Consider the following 24,234-nt stretch of genomic DNA (forward strand, 5'->3'; position numbering starts at 1 on the left):
ACCTTCTTACAGCCTCATATTCCCAGATGAAAGCAGTCAGGACTCTAGGAAGCAAGGGTCAGGGAAGAATTGACCTGCCCACATCTACAGGTGTCTTAGATCATATAAAGTCAATTTTCAGGTGGCTCCGGGAGCTCTGATGTGAAGTCAGTAAGACCCTGAAGTACAAGCCTGGCTGACCTCCTTCTCAGCCTCAGTTTCTCCATCTGTACCTATCTCACAGGGATGTCATAGATATCAAAGGAGATAGTATGTGTAAAGGAGCACCATATCAACATTATATAATGATTATTATTGTTTGCCTGTCAACCCCAGGAGTTTACACAAGATGATCCCTAAGGCCCTTCCAAATTAAACTTTTTTTTTTTGTCCTGAGGTCCCCCCTAGATCTGACATTCTGTTTTCAAAGTTTCCTTGCAGATTTGACATTCTGTATTCCAAAGGATTTTTTAGTCCTGACATTTCCACGTTCTAGATTCTTTCTTAGTACTAATGTTCTAACTCTAAAGTTCTAAATTCAAAGGTCCCTCCCAGCTTTGACATAATCATGTTTTAAGGCTCCTTCTGGTTCTGAAATTCTGAGTTCCAAGTTCTCAGCCAAAGCTGACATTCTATGTTCTAGAGGTCTTGGCTGTTCAGCCATATCCGATTCTTTGTGATCCCCCTTTAGGGTTTTCTTGGCAAAGATACTGGAGTGGTTAGCTATTTCCTCCTCTAGTTCATTCTACAGAGGAAGAAAAAGGAATTGTAGATAGTGTCAAAAAGAGCCAAGACGGGAGATGTTAAGGAGAATTTCCCCTCTTGGAAGGCAAGTCACTTGTCAGGGAAGGTCTTCAGGTAGAAGCTGGATGACTGGTGAATGCTTTTTGATTTTGATTTTTTTTAAAGATAGAGTTATTGACATATTTGTAGGGAAAGATATATGAGAGAGGGAGAGACAGAGAAACAGACAGAAAAAAAAAGAAAGAGGAGAGAAGACAGAGTCAGAGACAGAGAGAGGGAGATAGGGTGAGAGACAAAGAGGAGACAGAGAGAGAAGAAAGAAAGTAAAAGAGAGAGAAACAAAGAGGAGAAAGACGGGAGAGACAGAGAGAGACAAAGAGAAAGAAAGAGAGACAGAGAGAGAAGGATGGAGAAACAGAAAGAGACAGAGAGAAAAGAAAAAAGAAAAGAGAGAGGCAGAGAAAGACAAAAAGAGAAGAGAGAAAAAGATGGGGAGAGGAAGAGAGAAATAGAGAGATAGAGAGAGAAGGATGGAGAAACAGAAAGACAGAGAAGAAAAGAAAAATAGAAAAGAGAGAGAGGAAGAGAGAAACAGAGAGATAGAGAGAGAAGGATGAAGAAAAAGAAAGACAGAGAGAGAAAAGAAAAAAGAAAAGAGTGAGAATGAGAGAGGCAGAGAGAAAGAGAGACAGAGAGAAAGAGAGAGAGAGAGAAAGAGAGAGAGAGAAAGAAAGAGAGAGAAAGAAAGAGAGAGAAAGAGAGAGAGAAAGAGAGAGAGATGGGGAGAGGAGAGAGAGATGGGGAGAGGAAGAGAGAAACAGAGAGACACACAGAGACACAAAGAGAAAGAGACAGAGAGACACAGAGAAAGAAGAAGGAGGAGGAGGGAAGGAGAAAAAAAGGAACAAGGAGGAGGAGGAAGAGAGTGAGACATCTAAGGGCAATTTGGATGATGATCCAGTAAAGGAGGTAGAGATGAACAGCAGATTGGTAGGAGAACTATGAAAAAACCTAGAGAGAAAAGCTCTTCATTGTCACCATCCCTTCTTCCAGCTTCGTATAAGGTGGTCCTTCTAGACAAGGGAAACCCCTCTATTTTTGTCTTTTGATACTACCCTGAATCTTTCCTCTTCAGTCTCTTCTTAACATTCCTCAACAATGTTCTCCCCTCTCTTCCCATTCCTCCCTCTCCCCTTTCCTTACAAGTGATCCAGGGCAAGTAACTTAATCCTTTTTGCCTCGGTTTCCCCATATGTAAAATGAGAGTGCTATAATAAATAGCACCTCCTTTCCAGGGATGCTATGAGGGTCTAATGAGATGATATTTGTAAGCTCTTATTCATTTGAATCATCTTCAACTCTGGGACTGCATTTAAGGTTTCCTTGGCAGAGACACCGGATTGGTTTGTTATTTTTTTCTCCAACTCACTTTACAGATGAAGAAACTGAGGTAAGCAGGGTTAAGTGACTTGTCCAGGATCATGCAGCTACCAAGTATCTGAGGTTGGATTTTAACTCAGAGAGGATTTGAACTCCAGGCCCTGCACTCTCTGCACTGTGGCTAGCTATCTGTAAAGCTCTTGGCAAAGGGACATAATAATAAATTTTATTTATTTATTTTTTGTCATGTTCTATGGTTTCTCCCAACTCTAAGGGAACAAGTAGCTGTCGCCACTCTCTCAGGGACATACAGCCGTGCAGACCCTTAGTCATATCAGGAAGAGTTAAAGTGAAGAACCTTTAACAATCTCTCTCTCTGGTGATTAGGTATTTCTGCTGCCCTGTAAGGATTCATTGATTTGGAGAGTCTGGCATTATTTTTGTCATAGATGTGGAAACTGAGGCTAAAGAGCAATTGTGATTTGGAGGAGGCTGCTCACCGAATCAGCAGGACTGGGATGTGGCTCAGTCCCAGGATTGCTCTGGGTCTAAGCTTCCAAAGAGCCCACCTTTGGGCCTTCCATGCAGGGGTCTGAGGGGCCCTTGCTATTAAAGGAGGGATGGAATTCACAGTAACTAGGATTTAGAACTGACAAGGGCCAAAAGAACCCGGGATGTCAGAGCTGGGAGGGCCCTTAGAGCCCAGGATGTTGGAGTTGGGAGGGCCCTTAGAACCCAGGATATCAGAGCTGGGAGGGCCCTTAGGACACAGGAGGTCAGAGCTGGGAGGCCCTTAGAACACAGATAATCTGAGGGACCTTATAAATTAACCCTTCATAGGCCTTCCAGAAGAAGTCAGAAGTCAGGGTTAGAGAAGACATTCCCCATGATCCCATAACTAGTAAGTGTCACAACCAGAACCAAAACTCAGACCCCAAAACTGCTTCTTCTGCTCCTCCCTCTCCATAACCCAGAAAACAAAGGACTTTGGATAGCACAGCCACATTCAGAAAGTCTTCACTTTATTATAGTTTCCTAGTTCGTGCTCCCTTGTCCGTGGGGTTTTAGACCTAATCCTTTTTTCCTCTGGGTCGCTTGCTGGGTGAGTCTCCATCTCTTCAGGAGGACAGCCCATTGCAGGGTGGCCAGAACCGGTCTGGCCAAGGGGTCCAGGGGCTGTACAGACAAGCAGGGCTGTGGGAAGCAGGAGCTGCAGTGGAGCTGGCCCCAAAGTCTGGACAAGGAAGGGGAGGTGATGGGAGAGGGCACCTGCTCAGGGCATCATCTTCCACCACTTAAAGGGGAAGGGCTTCCTGCGGACGTTGGTTCCACAGTGCACGTCTCCTGATTTGAGGTGATACTGGAAAAAGTCATCAATGAAAGTGCACTCCAGGCCCAGAGGCTCCAGCAGGGCTCGGATCTTTTCCTCCAGGCAGCATTGTCCATTGATGATGGGCCCAAAGGGCTTGGGGATCCCTAGGTGCTTCCCCAGCACAAGCATGTTCACCTGGGGCAGGAGGAGAGAAAAATTAACCATTAATCAATCTTTTACTAATCATGTAGTAAAGGGAGGGCTGGACTTGGAGCCCAAGGACTTGGATTCCTGGATTCATAGCTATAGATTTATAGATTTAGAAGGGAGTCCTTAGAGATCCCCTAAAGTCAATCCCCATTTTACAGAGGAGATCTAGAAAGGGGAAGTGATTTCCCATCCTCCCTCAGCCAGGTCTTCTGAAGTCAAACCCAGAACTATTTTTCCTGCCCTTCAGTTCTGAGGTTGATTCCCTGGGGTGTCTCCTTCTCCAGGGTCCAGTTTTCTACTCTGTAAAATGGGCAAGTATAAAGAGTGAGATGCTACTAGCTTTTCCCCCAACACTTTAACTCCTAGATAATCCTGAATATCAGAGCTGGAAGAAGTCTTAGAGTTCAGGGGTCCTCAAACTTTTAAAATAGGGGGCCAGTTCACTGTCCCTCAAACTGTTAGAGGGCAACAGTAAAATCAAAAACTTTGTTTTGTGGCCAGCGGGCCGTAGTTTGAGGACCCCTGTAATCCAACTCTCATTTTACCATTGTGGCAATTAAGGCTCTTATAAACTGCTAAGTGTTGGAGTCAGGAATTGAATCCAGGACTCTTAGATTTGTGTTCCATACCGTTTCTTTCAAATTCTCTAAAGACCATCCCATAAGTCAGGGGGAATCTTGGGGAAGGGTCCTAGATCTCCTTACTTTCTCCTGATCTTCCCCACCCTGATACCTTCCCCATTGGAGAACATCCCCACACCCACAAGGACAGACATCCCACCCTCTTGGCTCCTTAGGGGGCTGCTCTTGGTTGCTTCCAGGATCATGGATCACACACCCTTCAGATGTTGACTTCTTACCATATCTGGGAACAAAGCCTTAGCTTTCAGTTCATTTTTAGAATTCCACTCGAGATGGAAGAGCTGGGGAATATCGACGATGTCCTGCTCGGTCAGCCCCAGCTCCCGCTTCAGGACCTCCCGGTTCCAGTCAATGCAGCTCTAGCAAAGGAAAAGGTACAGAATCGCTCTCTTCCATGTAAACCCAGCCATATCTCAAGTCCCTTCAAAGGGCTCTCAAACACTAAGCTCATTCGGGTTGTGGTTAATCCAAGGACCAAAATGATGGAGAACAGACCCATAGTCCACTGCCAGGTCCACTTTCTAAGGCAGAGGTTCTTGGATGAATTGGACTCACGAAAAGCAATTTTTAAAACTTACTGACCATACATGTCGGTTGCTGTAATTTAATGTTTTGACAGCTGTTTTACTGCTGTTCAGTTGTTTTCAGTCTTTGGACTGTATTTCAATATAACTGGTTCCCTTAGGATACCATGGATTTTATTTTGTGAATTTAAAATTTTAATTCCACAAAGGGGTCTCTAGATGTCACTCGGTACTGCCCAAGGGGTACAGGACACTAAGAAGGGGAAGAACCTAAAGCTTTTCATCATGGAAGGACTTGCCAGAGGAGAGCCCCCCACTGTTCATAGACTCTGAGAGTGTATGACTAGCCCTGGGTTAAAAGGAGACATCAACAAAGGGCTTTTGTGCAGTTGATTCTGATTCAAAACAAATAAGCTCACTGGATGTTACTGTCCCTTACCTGAAGAATGATGGGTTTGGACCCAATGGCCTTCAAGGTCCTGCTCCAACTTTATCTGATTATTTACAATCCCAAAGAATGGGTCTAACTAAGAGTTTCAAGCCACTGAGTTCTTGAACTTTTATATGACATTAGTGGTCATAAGAGCCAGTCTCTCATTTCATAAGTGAGAAAACTGAGGCACCCGAAAGGGTTGTGATTTACTCCAAAATGATGGTAAGGAGCAAAACCAGGATTAAAACATGGCTGGTCTTGCTCCAAAAGAAACGGCATCACGGTTAGTTAGCACTTTAAACTATTCTGCTGGATTTATAACTGGAAGGAATCACAGAGATTAGTCTCTGGGTAGTGATTTTCAGTCTTTTTGCCTCAGGATCCCTTTACACTTTCAAAAATTATTGAGGACCTCTCCCAAGAGTTTTTGTTTATGAGGGTTATACCAAGGGATGGTTATCATATTAGAATTATTTTTAAAATAATGTCTTTTAAAATGAGGGGTGGAGGAAGGGAAGGATAGAATTTGGAACTTAAAACTTTTTAAAATTGTTTTAACATGTAATTGGGAAAAATAAAATAATAAAAAGAGTCTTAATATTTTTGTAAAAATAGTTTCCTCATGGACAGCTTGGAACCACATCTTAAGAAGCCTTGTCTTTTAGAGAGTTGACTGAGATTCCCAGAAATTATTGACTTGCCAAGATCACACGGTCAGTATCTGAGGTAGGATGTCAATTGTGGTCATGCTGAATCAAAGAATATTGGAACGGAAATGGATCTTAGAAATCACCCAATCCAATTGTCCCATTTTACAAGTAAAGAAACTGAGGTTAGACATGTGACCCATCACGGTCCCATAGAGAGTGGGATACAGAGATAGGATTTGAATTCTGGTTTCAAATCCTATTTTTTTTCTGAGATCTTGTACCACCTTTCCCAGGGTTCCAGTTCTCCATACCTTGGCGTATTGATTGTGCTCTTGTAAGGTTTTGTCCGACAGAATCTCTTTTATGGTCTTATTTTTTATTCCTGTAGTGAAGATAAAAAGGAAAAAATGAGAAGGGTTTGCAGCATGTGGGTAATCAGCTTTTTGCTTGAGGCTGGCCAAAAGAGTCTTGGGCTCTAAGTCAGCCCTGTATCCACACCCTAGATAACTGTTTGTAAAGAGAAAAAATAAAGTCCAGGGTGTCAGTTCCTACTAAGTGCTATGCTTATGGAGAAGGCCCAATAATTTTAAGAGAAAAATTTTAATTTAATTTTTATTAATTTTTTATTAATTAAATTAATTTTAATTAATAATTTTAAGAGAAACATTTTATTATAATTCAATTAAGGGCCCCTCTTGGAGAATCTTTGTTTTTATTTTATTCTTGGAGCATCTTGAAGGACATTTTCCAATTCACTTATATATCATGTTATCACTTCCCTGATGTCACGGTCCTTTTCAAGAATAAGAATAAATAATAAAAACAACATGATTCTCCCAGTTAGTAATAAACTTGATCCCTGCCCTCGTCCTCAGAGATCATGGCACTTTTTTGCTCTTCCTTTGGACTTGCCTCAGACTACTTTATGCCATTGTTAGAATTATAACTAGGGGTTATTACCCTGGGGTAAATCAATAAGCATTTATTAAGTACCATATGCCAGTACTTATTATGTACCATATATGTGCTAGACTGGTAGATGCTGGTGATATAAAGAGATGAAACAGTTCTTCTCCTCAAGGAACTTAACTCTATTTGCCTCAGTTTTCTCATCTAAAAAATGACCCGGGGAAGGAAATCATTCTGATTTCTGAGCCCTCATTCTGAAAGCTTGAGGAACAGGGAGGGCTTAGGACAGGTCTATATAAGGGAACAGCCATAGGTGGTCTTGCCAAGTGGCTGTGTGGGCCTGATGTCCAGGAATATCCTGGTAAATTTAACAATCAGCTCTCCAAAATAAAAATAATGAAGATGATGATGATGTACAGGACACACTTATAAGCTTAATTAGTTTCATGAACATTTTCTCCATAACTTTTTTTTTTTAAATCTAGGCAATCAACAAAACAATAAATTAAATGATGATTTATAGAGTTTGCCGATTTCTGGAGTGTAATGCTCATGCTGAAATTTAACAATAGGCTCACCAGACTCAATATGAGTTCCTGCATGCCCTTGAAATGCCCCTTCCTAGTGACCTTCACAATGGCCCCATGCTAGTTATAACTCTGAATATCATTATCTGTTGCTTTTGTCTTAATCCCCTAGTACTAGTACTCTGAGCTCCATAAGGGCAGTCATCACTTGTTACTTGAGCTTTGTGTCTTCTTACGACACAAATATATTCAGTAAATATATATTAAGGGCTTAATAAATGGTTTTGAGGGGAAGGGACAGGTAGGTGGTGCGACAGATAGCACTTTGGACCTGGAATCAGGAAAACTTGAGTTGAAATACAGCCTCAAACATTTACTAGCTGTATGACTCTGGACAAGTCACTTCAACCTGCTTGCCTCAGTTTCCCCATCTATAAAACTAACCAGAAAAGGACATGGCAAACCACTTCATTATTTTTGCCAAGAAAATGCCAAATGGGATCATGAAGACTCAACTGAACAACCATAGATGTATTTTTAATTGGCTCAAATGATGGAATAGTCAGAAGACCTGGATTCTTTCCCTACCTCTTCCATTTCCTGCCTATGGGATCTGGGGCAAGGTATTTCCCCTATCTCTACATCAGTGTCTTCAAAAAATATAATAAGGGGATTGGGCTGGTTCTTCCCAGTTGTGACAGTGTGTGTTGTAAGGTCTTTCAGGGGTTAGTTCTAATCTGCTGTGTTTAAGGCCTCTCTGACATTCTGTGATTCCAGTAATGGGTCCTATTTAACTCTCAGGTCTGTTATTTTTTCCTGGACTAAATCTCCAAAGCAATTCTACTCTCAAGTGAAGGCCCATGTGTCGCCTAATACGTGATACAGAACGGTTCCTGAGTCACAGAGCGGGCAGTGACGGCTTATGGGAAAGGAGTTGCAGGATGAGATGAGAAATAGCAGCACTTAGAGACCTGGGAACCAAAGTCCTTCAAACATCTTAACGTCTCCATGTCCTTCCTTCTGTTTCTCTTCAAATAGCTTGTAGCAGGCACTGGGGCTGGCCAGGAGAAGCCGGAATCTCTGGAAAAAAAGAGATTTTTGTGGTCAGGAGATGGTTTTTCACAGTAGCTGCTCCTTAACTCCAGGCTAATTTAGAGTTATTCTAGTGACCCTCTAGTGATTAACGGTCCAGTGGTTCTCAAATTTTTGTTCTCAGTATCTTCATGTTGTTAAAAACCTATTGAGGATCTGTTCAAAGAGTTTTTGTTCACATGGGTTATATTTATAGCTATTTACTGTATTAGAAATAAAAAATGATTTTGAATTTGTAGACCCTCTGAAAGGGTTTCAGAGACCCCAACAATTCTTTGGACTACACTCTGAGGACCACTGGCACTAACCTCTACACCATTTTATACATAAGAAGACTGAGTCCCTAAAGGATTCAATTCCTTTTTATTTATTTATTTATGTATTTATTTTATTTTATTTTATTTAATAGCCTTTTATTTACAGGTTATATGTATGGGTAACTTTACAGCATTAACAATTGCCAAACCTCTTGTTCCAATTTTTCACCTCTACTCCCCACCCCCCCTAGATGGCAGGATGACCAGTAGATGTTAATACATTAAATATATAAATTAGATACACAATAAATATACATGACTAAAACATTATTTTGATGTACAAAAGAATCAGACTCTGAAATATTGTACAATTAGCTTGTGAAGGAAATCAAAATGCAGGTGGGATAAATATAGGGATTGGGAATTCAATGTAATGGTTTTTAGTCATCTCCCAGAATTCTTTCATCATGTAGCTGGTTCAGTTCATTACTGCTCCATTGGAAATGATTTGGTTGATCTCGTTGCTGAGGATGGCCAGGTCCATCAGAACTGATCATCATACAGTATTGTTGTTGAAGTATATAATGATCTCCTGGTCCTGCTCATTTCACTCAGCATCAGTTCGTGTAAGTCTCTCCAGGCCTTTCTGAAATCATCCTGTTGGTCATTTCTTACAGAACAGTAATATTCCATAATATTCATATACCACAATTTATTCAGCCATTCTCCAACTGAGGGGCATCCACTCAGTTTCCAGTTTCTAGCCACTACAAACAGGGCTGCCACAAACATTTATGCACATACAGGTCCCTTTTCCTTCTTTAAGATCTCTCTGGGATATAAGCCCAGTAGTAACACTGCTGGATCAAAGGGTATGCACAGTTTGATAACTTTTTGAGCATAGTAAGGATTCAATTCCTTACTCAAAGTCATATAGTAAGTGGCAGAGTACAGTCTAGCCCTCATTCTACTAAATCATCTTGCTTCTCATATAGGAATAAAATTGTACTATGGCTCAAGGAAACTGGGGCAGAGCCTTGGGGGAAAGTAGAGGCTAGAAATTGAGTGGGGAATGGGAGAACTTAGAAAATCAGATTAAAAACTCACTTTTCTTTAGAGTTTTCAGGTTGACAAATCATATTCCTTGAATCTGTCAAAATATTTTGGAGATACCCTGTTTCCCAGAGCCAAGGATTAAGCAGACTGTGCCCTAAGCAACAATCCTTTGAGCTCTGGATAATCTCACCCTCAAAGTGTATTGGTTAGAACCAGGTGCTCACTGAGGGAACTCCCCCTATTTCTTAGGGACTTGAGAGTCACATCTATTTTGGTGTTTTGTTTTGTTTTGTTTTGTTTTTTGCTTTTTTGCTGAGGCAATTGGAGTTAAATGACTTGCTCGGGGTCACACAGCTAAGTGTCTGAGATCAGATTTGAACTCAGGTCCTCCTGACTTCAGCTCTCTCCACTGTTCCACATCTCTTGACATGCTCATAATCTCTGTTTCTTATAATTGCTAACTGAACCGGACTGGGTACTGTCATCCTGTCTCTGGTTCTGTACCCCACTGGGAGACATCGACTTGGAGACTGTTCTCACAGGACCAGGAACGGGGCCTGCAATGTCCCTGTGCGAGCCTGCTGTGGGAAATCCTAAGAAGGATTATACCATGGTCCAGCTCACTTGTGTTTTTTCATATACAAAAGCCCTGGCTTTGCCAGGGTGTCGAGCCCTCCTCCATGGAGGACTGACTTCCACTTGCAAACATTTTTCTCACTTTGAAACTAATTGTTTTCTACTGGTCATCCTGCCATTTAGGGGAGGGGGTGGGGGGGTAAGAGGGGAAAAATTGGAACAAGAGGTTTGGCAATTGTTAATGCTGTAAAGTTACCCATGTATATATCCTGTAAATAAAAGGCTATTAAATAAAAAAAAAAAAGAAACTAATTGTTTGTCCTTTATTCCTGAAAAGACCCTGACATCAGGGAGATGAGTCCATGACGTAAGAGTGAATTGGATTTAAGTGTGGGAGGGCTGGGCAAGGCCCCTGCCTCGCTTTCTCTTCCAGAGTCATCGGGGTCCATCGGCCAGATTTAGAGCAGGCTCCTGGGGACGGCCCTGGATGTGTAATGGTGTTTGCTCACTGACCCTGTCTCGAGCCTGCTCTGTTTGGCTTCAGGCACCCACAGGTTAGAAGGTTTTTCTGGTCCAGATGATAAACTACTGGGAGTTGGGGGGGGGGGGCAGAGAGGGATAGTATGAGTGCCATTACACTCAGGGAATCGGGCTCAGGGTCAGAATGATTAACCTAAGGTCACACAGCCAGCTCAGAGGGTTTGGGCTCACATCTCCTAACTCCAATGCCAGAACATTCTGTGGCTTCAGGCAAGCCCCCTTCTCCCCTACACCTCCCCTGGTCCCCATAGCCACCTCCCCTCCTCCCAGCCCGGGGTGTACCTTCCCATCTTGGGCTGGGACAAAGCTGAGGAACTCATCCACGTGCCCAATATGCAACCAATCAGAGAAAAGTCTGACTGGTGCCTGGACCTTCTGGGCAAACAGGAAGTCCTGGAGCACCTTCAGCATCTCTTGGCTTTGGTCACTGAAAAGCACAGTAGGCGGTGAGTGGTTAAGAGAGAATGTAAGCGGGGCCATTTTGGGAAAGGGAAAAGCTAAGGACCAGAGAGACGCCTGGTATCAGTTACTCTGAAAAATGGACGCAGGACCTCAGAGTTCTCTGTCTGACCTGGGAAAAGGAAACAAGCAGCCGGCTTCTTCTTGACCGCCTGAGTACAGGGGACTCATTGTCAAGTTCAGAGTGAATTGGACCTGAAGAGAATCCTAGAATATAGGACATCAGAGCTGGGAATGATGTTAGAACAGAAAATATCAAGACTAGGAGGGCCTTAGACCCAAGAATGACAGGGGCCCTTAGAACCCGGGATGTCAGAGCTGGGAGGGCTCTTAATACAAGGGATGTCAGAGCTGGGAAGGCCCTTAGAACACAGGATGTCAGAGCTGGAATAGAATATCAGAACTGAAAGGATACCAAATGTTAAGACTGAAAAGGAATGTGTTTCTGTGCCTGTAGGGGAGGAGAAGGTAAGAGGAATGGGGCTTAAGCTTTTTACCCCAATAATTGCACTCTAGTCACAGCCCTTTCCCCAATCCTTTGCCCTCACCTGGGGTAGCTGCTGTTGCCAATGAGGATCCTGCCCAGAGGGTACTCTTTTTCTCCAACTGTCACAGGTGGGCTGACTTCCAAGTTCCCAAAGGAGTCCAGGTCACCAACCAGATTTTTATTTGCTATTTTCGTCACATAACCAAAATCTGGACCCTGAGAGTTGGAAGGTAGGAGGGAGTGAAGTTAGATTGAATTCATTTATTTCACCACCAAGTCACATTGTTGACTCACTCTGAGCATCCAGTCCACTAAGAAAATGATCAATGGATCATTTTCATATAAAGTATTGTTTAAGTTGCACCGATGCCATCCTCCCTTCTCATTCAGCACGGAGACCCTTGTAGCTAGCTGTTCATCCTAGCGATCACTACATCCTATACTCTTACACTCATATTCTCAGGGGCTTCCTACAGTAGTCTGGAAAAGAGCCAGAGATTTCAGTGAGAAAGGGAAACTTAGAGGAGGAAGTCCCCTTGACCAGCCCAGGTCAGCGCGTTCTCCAAAACTTATGGTCTTCAACTAGACTATCTATAGAATGGCCTAGAGCAGCGAAAGCTTAAATGACCTTCCCAGCATCCTGCAGCCAGTATAGGTGAGAAATAGGACTGGAATCCAGGTCTTCCTTTTGTTTTCCCAGGAAGGCAGTTCTCTGATCCACTTTCTCCGCTCTAGAGTTACCTTCTTCTCCTGCCCTTTCTCTGAAGTCCCCCCATCTAGAATTTTCATGCTAAAAATTCCATTTCCTATACCACTTAGTGGAGCAGCGCCTACTTGCCTATGACAGGGCTGGGAGCCAATAAGGTACACCTAAGTGAGCTGTCCCCTTTTGCTTGTAAAATGCTTGATCCTCTTTTACACCAGGAAGGACACCTGTTGTACCAGGTGTCCAGTCTAGACCTGGAAGAGTGATGGAGAGACTGAAGTGAGTCAGGAGCCCCAGGTAGAGGGTCCCCTTCACAAGGGTCACTAGTCCCCTTCTTCCTCCTCCTGGACTTTTAAGTCCCTGCCCCCAGAGCCAGGAATTATATACCCTGGCCCCTCTGGAGATCTAATTATAGCCTTGTTCTTCTGATGTCTAGCATGGGTTCTGGTATGTCCCACTACCCTTACCCTTTCCTTCCTGGGGGTTATATATGTTTTTTGTGTGTAGTAAAACGCCCCAGTAATTTTTTTGGGAGGGTTTCTTGTCTTTAGCATTTTTAGTTGGCTGGTTTCTTTTCTGGAAACCCCTCGACCCTCTGGCTTTCTCCTCCTAAATAGCTGGGGTAGATCAAGACGTTCCTCCAGAAAGTCGGCCACCAAAATGTGCCTGAAGGATTTGTCTTTTCAGAATTTACCCTGAGTGTTTTTCATATATACATATACACACTTGTAATAGGAGATATATATATATATATATATATATATATATATATATATATATATATATATATATATAATTATATAAGACTTGGGAACACAAATGAAAAATGATGGTACAATAACAAAACATACCAGAACTCTTTTGATAGGGAAATTTTTCAGTCCTCTGTTTCGGGGTGAGTCAAAGACCACAGGAAATAATTTGTGAGGAGCCTGGGTGTAACCAATCTCCATTTCATCCTATTAGGAGCAGAAGGGTAATTGATATAAATTCAAGAGTATCCCTTTGGTAGAAGCAATCACATCGTATACCCTCCTACCCTCTTCCTCTGGCCTCCTTCCCACAGAGAAGACATCTGTCCTCAGATTTCCTTCAATGTGGGAGTCACGCTAAGCATCCCCACTTTCTTACTGATCCCCATTTGGCCTTATACTTAAGAGAAATCAGGCCATGGGTATAGGTGCAGTCTGGACTGACTATAGAACAGCTAATGTCACCTGCATCCATCTGTCATCCTGGTTTTCTTCTTCAAGACAGATGGTCAACTTGCATTTGGCCTTCTTGGCCAGAGCTGTCACAGATTCCACAAAGTTCTTGTTATCATAAACCCTGGGAAGACAAAGGAAGAACTGCTGCCCAAAGGGATTTGGGGAACTGGGCATGTCCAAGGGCCTCTGAGTGAGAAATGCCATCCTTAAAGCAAATTCACTCCACGGCAAAGTAGGGAAAGGAGACAGCTGGAGTCCCTGGGCTTCCTTTAGACTCCCAACTTAAGACGTGCCTTAGAGTAGCTCAATCATCCAGTCCTGGTCTGTCTTCAGGAGGAGGAGGAAGGGGGCAGAAGTCTGGTCCAACCTGGGCATATGGAACCTTGGAACCTAGAAAACTCGGTCTGAGAGGGAGCTCAGAAGATCTGCTGTCTGAGCTGGGAGGGATCTTAGAACAAAGGGATTTTAAAATATAGAACATCAGAACCAGGGATATCTGAGAATATAGATTACCAGAACCTTAGAATACGGAAGGTCAGAGCAAGAAATGGTCTTAGACCATAGAAGGTCAGAGTTGATAGGGCTCTTAGTACACTAGAGCAACAATTAACCTGAAAGCACAGAACGTCAGGACTGAAAGAGACTTTGGTACCTAGAATATCAGAACGAGAAATTATCTTAGAATATAAACTGTTAAGGGCTTCAAGACAGAATCTCAAAGCTGGAGGGGATCTAAGATGGCAGAGTCTGAAATACCAGGAAGGAAAAATCTTTAGAATACAAAATATTATGGTTAAGAAGGACCTTAGAGTCCATTTAGTCTGATACCCTTATGTTACAGATAAGGAACCTTAAATTGTTAATTAAATGTTTGCAATTTAAATTTTTGTGATTTCAATTATTTCAAATTATGACTGCAAGGGCCAAAATCTAGGTTTGGAATCAAAGAAAAAGTTCGAACGCCAGTTCTGTCAAATGATTTTCTCTTCTGACCCTCATATTCTATAAAATGAGATGGTTTGATTGGATGACCTCTGATGTTCCTCATAGCTCTAAATCTATGTTTCTATGATCCCTTCCAGCTCTGGCATTCTAGGTTCTAAAGTCCCTACTCTAAACATTCTATGTTATAGCTTCTCTTCCAGTTCTGACAGTCTAGTCTAACCCCTTCCCAGTTCTTATATTCTTTGTTCTAAGATTCTTCCCAATCCCTACATTCTATGCTCTAGGGTCCCTTTCATCTCCTACATTCTGTGTTCTAGGGTCCCTCTCAGTCCTTACGTTCTGTGTTCTAGGGTCCCTTTCATCTCTTATATTCTATGTTCCAGGGTTCCCCTCATCCCCTACGTTCTGTGTCCAAGTCCCTCTTACCTCTTACATTCTCTGTTCTAGGGTCCCTCCCAGCCCTAATTTTCTCTATTCTAATAGTCTATGTTCAAAAGTCCCTACTAAGGTTTAAACTTGTATCTTCCTCATCCTCCATCCCATCTCCTTTTGTCCCTTCCTCTCTTCTTCTCTCCCTTTCTCCTCCCCATGGCACAAGACTAGAGCTGTGGGTGTTGATCTGTCTCTCTTTGGGTCACCAGTTACTGAAGGGGCAAGCTATAATTAGGACGTCTCCTATGTGGGACCTGGTGAAGGGCAGAGATAGCGGGAGAAGCTCAGAGCAGAGAGGAATAGCAATCACAACATCTCTCCCAGGCTGGGGTAGGCTCCCTCCTCTGATCCCTGGGTGGGGAAGCATCTCTCTCACTTGCTGACATAGACCTCCTGGGGGGCCTGAGTGTTCGGTGTCATGATCCAGGGGGCCACACGGAACACCACGGTGTCCTCGAAAAGCGGAGCCTCGGGGGAAGGCTGGGAGAGAAATAAAAAAAATCATATATCAGCATTCGCCAGCTTAGCTGAAGATCACCCAGAGCCTTCCTCCATCGGATGAAGGAGCCGGGAAAGCCAATCACATCCACCACATCTCTAATCTCCACTTTCTTTCATTCACTCAACATGCTTTCATTTAATTTTTACTCATGCAGAGCACTAAGGGAGGCACAAAGCTGAGACGTGTCTTGATCCCTGCTCACAGTCTTAGAGAGATGAGACATAAACACAGATATCCGTAAAGCATGTAAATTTTCATTGCCTGAAAATTGAGTTAAAGATATGGAAAACCAGTTCCAGCTACACAAAAACTGACCGTGTATCAGGGCATAAAAACTGCAAAATCAAATGCAGAAAGGCAGAAATAGTAAATGCATCTTTTCCGGATCATGATGGAATTAAAACTGCATGCAATAAAGAGCCAGAGAAAAATAGATAAAAAATTAATTGGAAACTAAATAATCTAATCCTAAAGAATGAGCGGGTGAAATAAATTGCCAGGGAGGTTGTTACAGACAGGGTGATCAGAGAGGGCTTCTTGGGGAAAGCAGCAGTGGAGTTGGGACTTTAAATGATGGAGAGAAATTCACAGGTGAAGGGGAGTAGTTATATTTTGTCACAGGATCAGTTTGAGTAAAGAAAAACAGATCCTTCTATCCTTACTTATCCTTCTATTCCTCAATTAATTTTTGATCCATCTATTGATGGATCCAAGAGAATATAGGATATATTGAGAGGCCAGATGTGTGGAATCTATAAGTGAGGCAGTTAGGTGGCACAGTGGATAGAGCACCAGGCTCAGAGTCAGGTAGACCTAAGTTCAAATATAGCCTCACACTCAGCTAGTCAGTTTGCCTCAGTTTCCTCATCTGTAAAAATAAACTGGAGAAGGAAATGGAAAACCACTCCAGAATCTTTGCCAAGAAAACCCAAAATGAAGGGCAACTGGGTGGTACAGTAGCTAGAGCACTGGCCCTGAAGTCAGAAGGACTCGAGTTCAAATCTGGCTTCAGACGCTTAACACTTCCTGGCTGTGTGACCCTGAGCAAGTCACTTAACCCCAACTGCCTCAGCAAAAAAATAAAAAAGAAAAAGAAAACCCAAAATGAGTCATGAGTCCGACACAGCTGAAACAGCTAAATAACAAGAATTATATGTTAGTATATGTAAATAAGTATATATAGTAAGAATGCAAAGATCAAGTAGCATCAAATCTTCGATGCAAGACAAAGGAATCTGAATCTATTTAGTTGGCAATTGATCTATTGCCAACTATTGAAAGTTTTTTGTTTTGTTTTGTTTAGCAGAGGAGTATTATCAACAGATTGGTTCACAAGAAAAATTATTCTAGTGTAAGTAGAAAGCATAAAGAGACAATAAAGCCAAGTAGTCTTGTTAGGTGTCTAAGTTGTGTTTTTCCCCATCTGTGTCCCACTGCCCCAGTGTGTTGTTGTTCCCAGCCTATTGATCTGACGTCCACCCCAGAGCTCCTTTCTAGATCATACCAGATTAGAAACGTCCATCAAAGAGATGGTGAAGGAAATGAGCCCCGAGAAGTCCGCATCAGGGAAGGCAAGTCCTTCTACATAAAAGATACTCTCTTGGGGGCTATCGAGCACTGTTAGGGTGTGAGATGGCTTCTTTGGCCCCAGTATCATCTTGTATTCGGATGGCATTTTCTTCTCTAGGAGAGAGAAAGGGATGGATAAAAGGCCTATGTTCCATGCCCTCTTATAACAAGGAGGCAGAGCATCTGAGCAGGTAATCAGTGGCTGACATCAATATTCTTAACATGTCTACTAGCTCCTCTTCTATTCCGAGTTATCTGTAGGTGATAAGGACAGAAATAGTGTAGGTTTCTGGGCTGGGAGGGGTCTTAAATTGACTTTTATTCAGGAATGTTCTGGCAAATATTTAACAACTGAATCTTGGGGGAAACAATGTACTCATGACACACTTTTAAATTTAATCTATATGCTGATCCCTTTCCTACTTTCAATTTTTAGTAATTTTTCCTTCCTACATACATGCAATTCTCCCCAAGAAACAGAAAGTAGATCAACTATCACCATGGTGGGGGTTCGGGGGGGGGGGGGGGGGGGGTTTACAAGGCAGAAGCCACTTAAATTATATGCAGATGTACAAAGAACTGATCTTTCTTAATGACAGATCTAATGTCACAAGTTTTGGGGTCCTGGTTTGGTGATAACAATAGTGAAAGATTAAACAAAATGCTCTATCTATCTATCTACTTACTAATCTATCTATCCATCTAATTTTCTATCCCTCAATTAATTTTTCATTTATCCATAGGGCCATCCATCTATCTCTCAATTCATTTTTGATTCATCCATTATCTATCTATTCATCTATCCCTCTAACAATCATCTATTCAACCTATCAATCTACCTATCCTTCTATCCCTCAATTCATTTTTGATCTATCTACCTACTTACCCATCCATATAGCCTTCTATCCCTCAATTCATCTATCATCCATCCATTCATCTGTCTATCAACCAATCTATCCATCCTTCTATTCCTTGATTCATTTATCTATCTACCTATCTATCTATCTATCATCTATCCATCCATCCATCCATCCATTATCTATCTACCTATTTATCTATCTATCTATCATCTATCCATCCATCCATCCATCCATCCATCTATTCATCTATCCATCTGCCTATCTATCTACCCATCATCTATCTATCTATTTAAGTTATTCATCTATCTATTTATCTACCTGCCCATCTTTCTATCTAATAATAATCATTGCTGGCATTTACAAAGTATTTTAATATTTTTAAAGTCTTTACATAATGTTAACTCATTTGATTTTCATGACAACTCTCTGAGATGGGGCTAATATTTTCCTAATTTTTACAGATAAGGAAACTGAGACACAGAGATAATAAATGATCTTCCCAGAGCCACACAGTTAGTAAATGGCTGAAGCAGGTTTCCAAATCAGGTCTCCCTGACTCTGAGTTTCTTACTTTATCCATTGAACGATCTAGCTGCCTCATCCATCTGTCTGATTTCCAGAGGCTGTGTTATCTTCTAGCTATCAGTAGATTTTTGGTGGCTCTGAGCTCATCAGCCGGCTCCTACTGAAGCTTCCTCCTCCTCAGTCACCTGGGTAACATTCCAAGCTAGAAATGGTCCCAAGAAGGTTGGGCAAAGCCAGTTCCACAGACTTGGATATTAACCAACAGAGACACTCAAGATGATGACCAGTAGTCATAGGGGGTACTCACGTTCAGCTTGAAAGACTCTCACTTTGTCCATCTCAAATTTGGAAATATGTAGAATCAGCTTATGTTGGTTAAAGAAATTCTTTGGGGCTTGTGTGCTCAGAATCATGAGGGACATGTCATTCAGGTCTGCAAGGAAGGAAGGAGAAATCAGCACCCCAAAGATTTCTTAAGTGCCTACTATGTGCCAGATACCATACTAAGCACTTAGTTAACATATGTTAAATATATTTTTTATATTATCTCATTTGATCCAGTTACAGATGAAACTGAGACAAAAAAATAAGTGACTTGGCCAGTGTCACATTGCTAGTAGTGTTTGAGGATGGACTCAAACTCAGATCTTCCTAACTCCAGACCCTGTGCTCCTAGGAAAAGGGAGGTTGATGCTGGGTCTCTGGTGTGAGTAATTTCAATGTAAGTATAGCATCAAAAGTGCTGGACTGGGAGCCAGAGGACCTGAGTTCTTAATCCAGTCTCTCCTGTGCCAACTTTGACTTGAAGAGGCATTTCATCTCTCTGATCATTAGTCTTCTCATTTTTGAAATGGGAATACACTACTGACCTCTCAGGATGTTGATAAGGCCCAGATATTCTGTGTCCTAAATCCCCTCCCAGCTCTGATATTCTATGTTCTAAGCCCTCACCCAGCTCTGATATTCTATGTTCTAAGCCCCCTCCCAGCTCTGATATTCTATGTTCTAAGCCCCCTCCCAGCTCTGATATTCTGTGTTCTAAGCCCCCTCCCAGCTCTGACATCCTGTGTTCTAAGGGCCCTCCCAGCTCTGACACCCTGGGTTCTAAGGGCCCTCCCAGCTCTGACATCCTGAGATTCTATGGTCCAGTGACTATAGCATATTGTCTATGCACAGTCTCCTTTTCAAATGACTTTCACCCTCATGTTTGGCCCAAGAATGGGCCCTGAGGCAGTCTTTTTACCTTTGGAGTTAGTCACAGTCTCCTGCTCAGCATCCACTGTGGAAGATTCAGGATTATCGTTGTCACAGTTCACAAGCAGGATAGCACCTTGTCCACTGGGGCCCCATGTCCAATTTCTCTGCAGATACCAGAGGGAAACACAGAGCTACCTTAGAGCCAGGAACCATAGAGTGGTGTTTCTGAAATGTACAACCCTTTAATATTCAGGAGAACTTCTAAAAAGGTCACCAGCCCTACCAGTCATCCTGGAATAGTTCTAAATGAACAAAGGTTGACTGCCATTTCCAGTTGGCCCTGGAATCCAGTTGTTACGTTTAACAAGTTGTATCTTGAACTTACAATATGATGCAACTTGAAACCATCATAGATGACCCACTAAAATTATAGTTATTTAGTCCAGAAAAGATTGTTCCTGTAGAAAGATAACTCAGAACCAAGGAAACATCTCTGAATTTACCAACAGAAAGAAAGAAAGAAAGAAAGAAAGAAAGAAAGAAAAGAAAGAAAGAAAGAAAGAAAGAAAGAAAGAAAGAAAGAGAGGGAGGAAGGAAGGAAGAAAGAAAGAAGGGAAGGAAGGAAGGAAGGAAGGAAGGAAGGAAGGAAGGAAGGAAGGAAAGGAAAGAAAGGAAGGCACAAGCTAATTGTACAATAATTCAGAGTCTGATTCTTTTTGTACAGCAAAATAATGTTTTGGTCATATATACTTATTGTGTATCTAAGTTATATTTTAATATATTTAACATCTACTGGTCATCCTGCCATCTAGGGGAGGGGGTGGGGGGGGGTAAGAGGTGAAAAATTGGAACAAGAGGTTTGGCAATTGTTAATTGTAAAGTTACCCATGTATATATCCTGTAAATAAAAGGCTATTAAATTAAAAAAAAAAAAAAGGAAAGAAAGGAAGGAAGGAAGAAAGAAAAGGAAAGAAGGAAGAAAGAAAAGCAAGGAAGGAAGGAAAGGAAGGAAGGAAGAAAAAGAAAGGAAGGAAATAAGGAAGGGAAGGAAGGAGAAAGGAAAGAAGAGACAGAAGGAAGAAAGAAAAAAAGAGCAAGGAAGGAATGAAAGAAAAGGGGAGAAAGAGCAAGAGAGGAAGAGAGGGAGAAAGGAAGAAGAGGAGGAGGAGAGAAGAGAAAGAGACAGACAGATTTATAAATTGTTGGGAGGGATTAGGGAAATACAGCTTCCAGGAATAAATAGGAAGGGGAGAACCCCTCTGTTCTCTGTTTTGCTCACAGCAAAGCTAGAGAACTGAGCTTATTCTGGCCATCATATTTTGAGACTATTGATAAGATGGAGAGTATATGAAGAGGGGAGACTAGGAGGATAAAGGACCTTGAATTCATGCCCAATGAGGATCAATTCTAGGAAACAAAGTTTAGTATGAAGACGAGAAGAATCAACAGATGCATAGGGGCTGGGTTCAAGTCTTTTCAGGATTCACAGATAGAAGAGAGTCCCAGAGGACACAGGTAGGATTAAGAGAGGAAAGTTCTCAAGAAACTATTTCAGTGAGATATCACACAGGACTGTGCTGGAGCCATCTGGAACTTCTCCCAGGGAGCCAACTATTAAATTTTCAATATGAGCTTTAGGATTGGTAATTGGTAAACATGTCAAATCAGGGCTCGATTTACCATTATGTTGATTGTTTAATCTTTAATTAGGAACACATTAATGATGAAGATTACACTTTAAAATGTGCCCATTGTAGTTTTTTTTTCTTTTTTATCTAGAGTAAATTGCTAAATGTTTATTAGCATCCTCTGGGATGGCAGGAAATGCTTTTTAATGATGGGAACCACCTTAAAGTGGAATGGGCTTTCTTTGAAGGTGGAAGGAGATTCTCCCTCACTGGTGATCTTCAAACAGAGACTGAATAGCCATTTCTTAGATATGCCAGAGTGCATTCTTGTTCAAGCACCAGTTGGATTAGATAGATGGCCCTGATAGTTCTTCCCAACTCCAAGATTCTTTGATTCTCTCCCAAAGGATGCTTGTGGTGGTGTTTTGTTATTGTCACATGGTTGCTATGGTCGTCGTCATCATCAATAATCAATCTATTGCTTCAGTTATCTATGATGTTGTGAATTTTACCATTTAAAAATTTTTTTTTACCAATGAGGCAATTTATCCAAGATTATACAATCAGAAAGAAGATCTAAGGTCTTAACTGAGGTTTTCTGCCTAAAAATTTAATGTTTTTATACTGCACATCTGACTTACTCCTCTTCCTGGGGTGTGAGCCATGCTTTTTGGTGGCCTCCTTTCTTCATATAATTGGGAATTGTCCAATGAAAGCCCAGTCTTTTGAACATTCCCAGAATGTTTTGACTGCTGTTGTTTCACGTGTTGGGGGTATAATGGAGGAAACCCTCTTGAGATAACCCGTAGCTATTCTCTAATGGTTCTCTTTCAGTTTATTGCATGAGGACAAATAGCTTTTAAATGGCTGATGAACCAGAAGTAAATGTCGTGCAAAAAGCCCAAACAGACGAAATCTTCCTATCTTCCCTTTGTGGAAAAGGAAGAAATACTATGATTGGGTTTCTGGGGAAGGGGAGAAGAAGACATGGTAATAGACATGGCTATGATGGCCATCTCTCTCCACCAGAGATGCCATGTGGTCATGCATTCTCTTTGGGTCTAATCTTGGGTGAATATGTATCAGAGATGGATGCCTCTTGTGAGCTTTGAAAGTTCAGAAAAGACTAGCAAAGTGCAGAGCCTGTCAGTGGCTGCATCAGCTAAGCCAGGGAGGAGCTAGCCCAAGGAGTAATCTGCTGGATCCAGCCCAAGAAGCAACAGATTCCAAAGCTAAGACACCGTATCCTGCAAGAAAGGAATCGTTCAACCAGAAGCCAAGTAAGTTTGGTGCAAAAAGGGTTTAAGATCAAGCTCGCTGTCCCCGGAGAGCAAGGTGGTAGAGGAGAGCAGGATTCCTGTTTTGGAGATGTTCGTATTGTGGCTCTTGCTAATGCTCTCTGTAAATATTCCTTTGGAATAGCTGATTAATGGTAATTAGTTACTGATACTAAGACAGGATTAACTGATCACTTAATATTAACTAGAAATTGATATTCAGGGGAGCACACTGGATAGGGGTTGATGAATTACTTTAGTAGAGAACATTCATCCTTCCCTCCAACCTCTCAGAACTATCACCCAAACCCCGGGATTTGGGAATCCAGCCTGCCAGTTCAAATGGTCATCGGAAGGGTGGACCCCATAGTCCATGAACCATACCAGGATGCTGTTTATTATAGTAATGTGTTTTTTATTTCTTCAGAATATCCTAGTGAGCCCATGGGCAACCCCCTTACAATATTACTCTGATGTCTCAAAATTAGAATGTTTCCTTTTAACTAAGTGACTTTGTTCATAAAGGATGCATTCTTCTCTGTTGGTTTATGGGAATTTTTCCTTTGTTCACATCGATCCCAGACTCTCTGCACCTCAGAAAATAGTTTCACAAGTCCCTGAGTCCCAAAAAGCAACCCACTGCCTGGTAGCTCACCTATCTCCACACAGTGAACCCCATGCACTGAAGGGCACTGGTCAATAGACAGCAGATGCAGAGTCCATCACTGGCCCAATCAAGATCTTTCTTTCTTTTTCTTTTTTTTAATTTAATAACCTTTTATTTACAGGTTATATGTATGGGTAACTTTACATCATTAACAATTGCCAAACCTCTTATTCCAATTTTTCACCTCTTACCCCCCACCCCCTCCCCCAGATGGCAGGATGACCAGTAGATGTTAAATATATTTAAATATAACCAATCAAAATCTTTCAGCTATAGGAACTATGAAACTGGTCCTTGCTTCTTGGACATAACCACCGAAATGCCCAAGTCATACCCACCCTACATGGACTCCAGTGTGGAGAGCTTTCTTATCATTCACATTTGCCTAGTTAACACCTTCCCCCCACTAGCTCATCTGTTCCTGACCACAACCCTCCCAAGGGAGACAGTAGCAGTTTTATAATAAGCTTCCTGAGAGCAGGAACAGTGTCTCATTTAGCCTTTGTATCCCCTGCCTTCCTGCTCATTCTGACCATTGAGTTTGCACGGGCAAGGCAGGAAGTGTTTATGCTTTAATTTCTTTTCATATTCCCAGAACTAGATACATAATAAACATTTAATTTTTGTTGGTTGATTTGTAGTGTATAGAAATAGATACTTGTTACAAATATACATGTGTGTATATATATTAAACAAACACATATACATGATGAACAATGTAGAATATATAGTACATACATCATATGTATCATACATATAATATATTCTACATATATATGTTCAGTATAATAATCTACACATAGAATATATTCTATAATACATATTCTATAATACATTTTGCATGTGTAATATATTCTAGACATCATATATTCTATATATTCTACACATATAATAATATACTTATAATATATGTTCTACATCTGCAATAGATATTCTACTTAC

At 41.7% G+C, this 24,234-nt stretch overlaps 1 protein-coding gene across 1 annotated transcript in view; it reads right to left on the reverse strand.

Moving 5' to 3' along the window:
• Positions 1–3,108: 3,108 nt before the first annotated feature.
• The window catches only part of LOC100927341 (protein-arginine deiminase type-4), a 43,600-nt gene continuing 22,474 nt past the window's right edge, over positions 3,109–24,234 (reverse strand). The window contains exons 5-16 of the mRNA XM_012546997.3: positions 19,767–19,884; positions 18,831–18,956; positions 17,074–17,252; positions 15,444–15,547; positions 13,700–13,811; positions 13,334–13,441; positions 11,838–11,992; positions 11,113–11,257; positions 8,281–8,389; positions 6,185–6,255; positions 4,485–4,625; positions 3,109–3,610 (exon numbers count right to left, since the gene is read on the reverse strand). Of these exons, the coding sequence (XP_012402451.1) occupies positions 3,377–3,610; positions 4,485–4,625; positions 6,185–6,255; positions 8,281–8,389; positions 11,113–11,257; positions 11,838–11,992; positions 13,334–13,441; positions 13,700–13,811; positions 15,444–15,547; positions 17,074–17,252; positions 18,831–18,956; positions 19,767–19,884 (1,602 nt within the window). The 3' untranslated portion in view covers positions 3,109–3,376. The remainder of the gene's footprint in view (positions 3,611–4,484; positions 4,626–6,184; positions 6,256–8,280; positions 8,390–11,112; positions 11,258–11,837; positions 11,993–13,333; positions 13,442–13,699; positions 13,812–15,443; positions 15,548–17,073; positions 17,253–18,830; positions 18,957–19,766; positions 19,885–24,234) is intronic.

This window comes from Sarcophilus harrisii, chromosome 3, assembly GCF_902635505.1.
Source record: "Sarcophilus harrisii chromosome 3, mSarHar1.11, whole genome shotgun sequence".
Taxonomy (NCBI): Eukaryota; Metazoa; Chordata; class Mammalia; order Dasyuromorphia; family Dasyuridae; genus Sarcophilus; species Sarcophilus harrisii.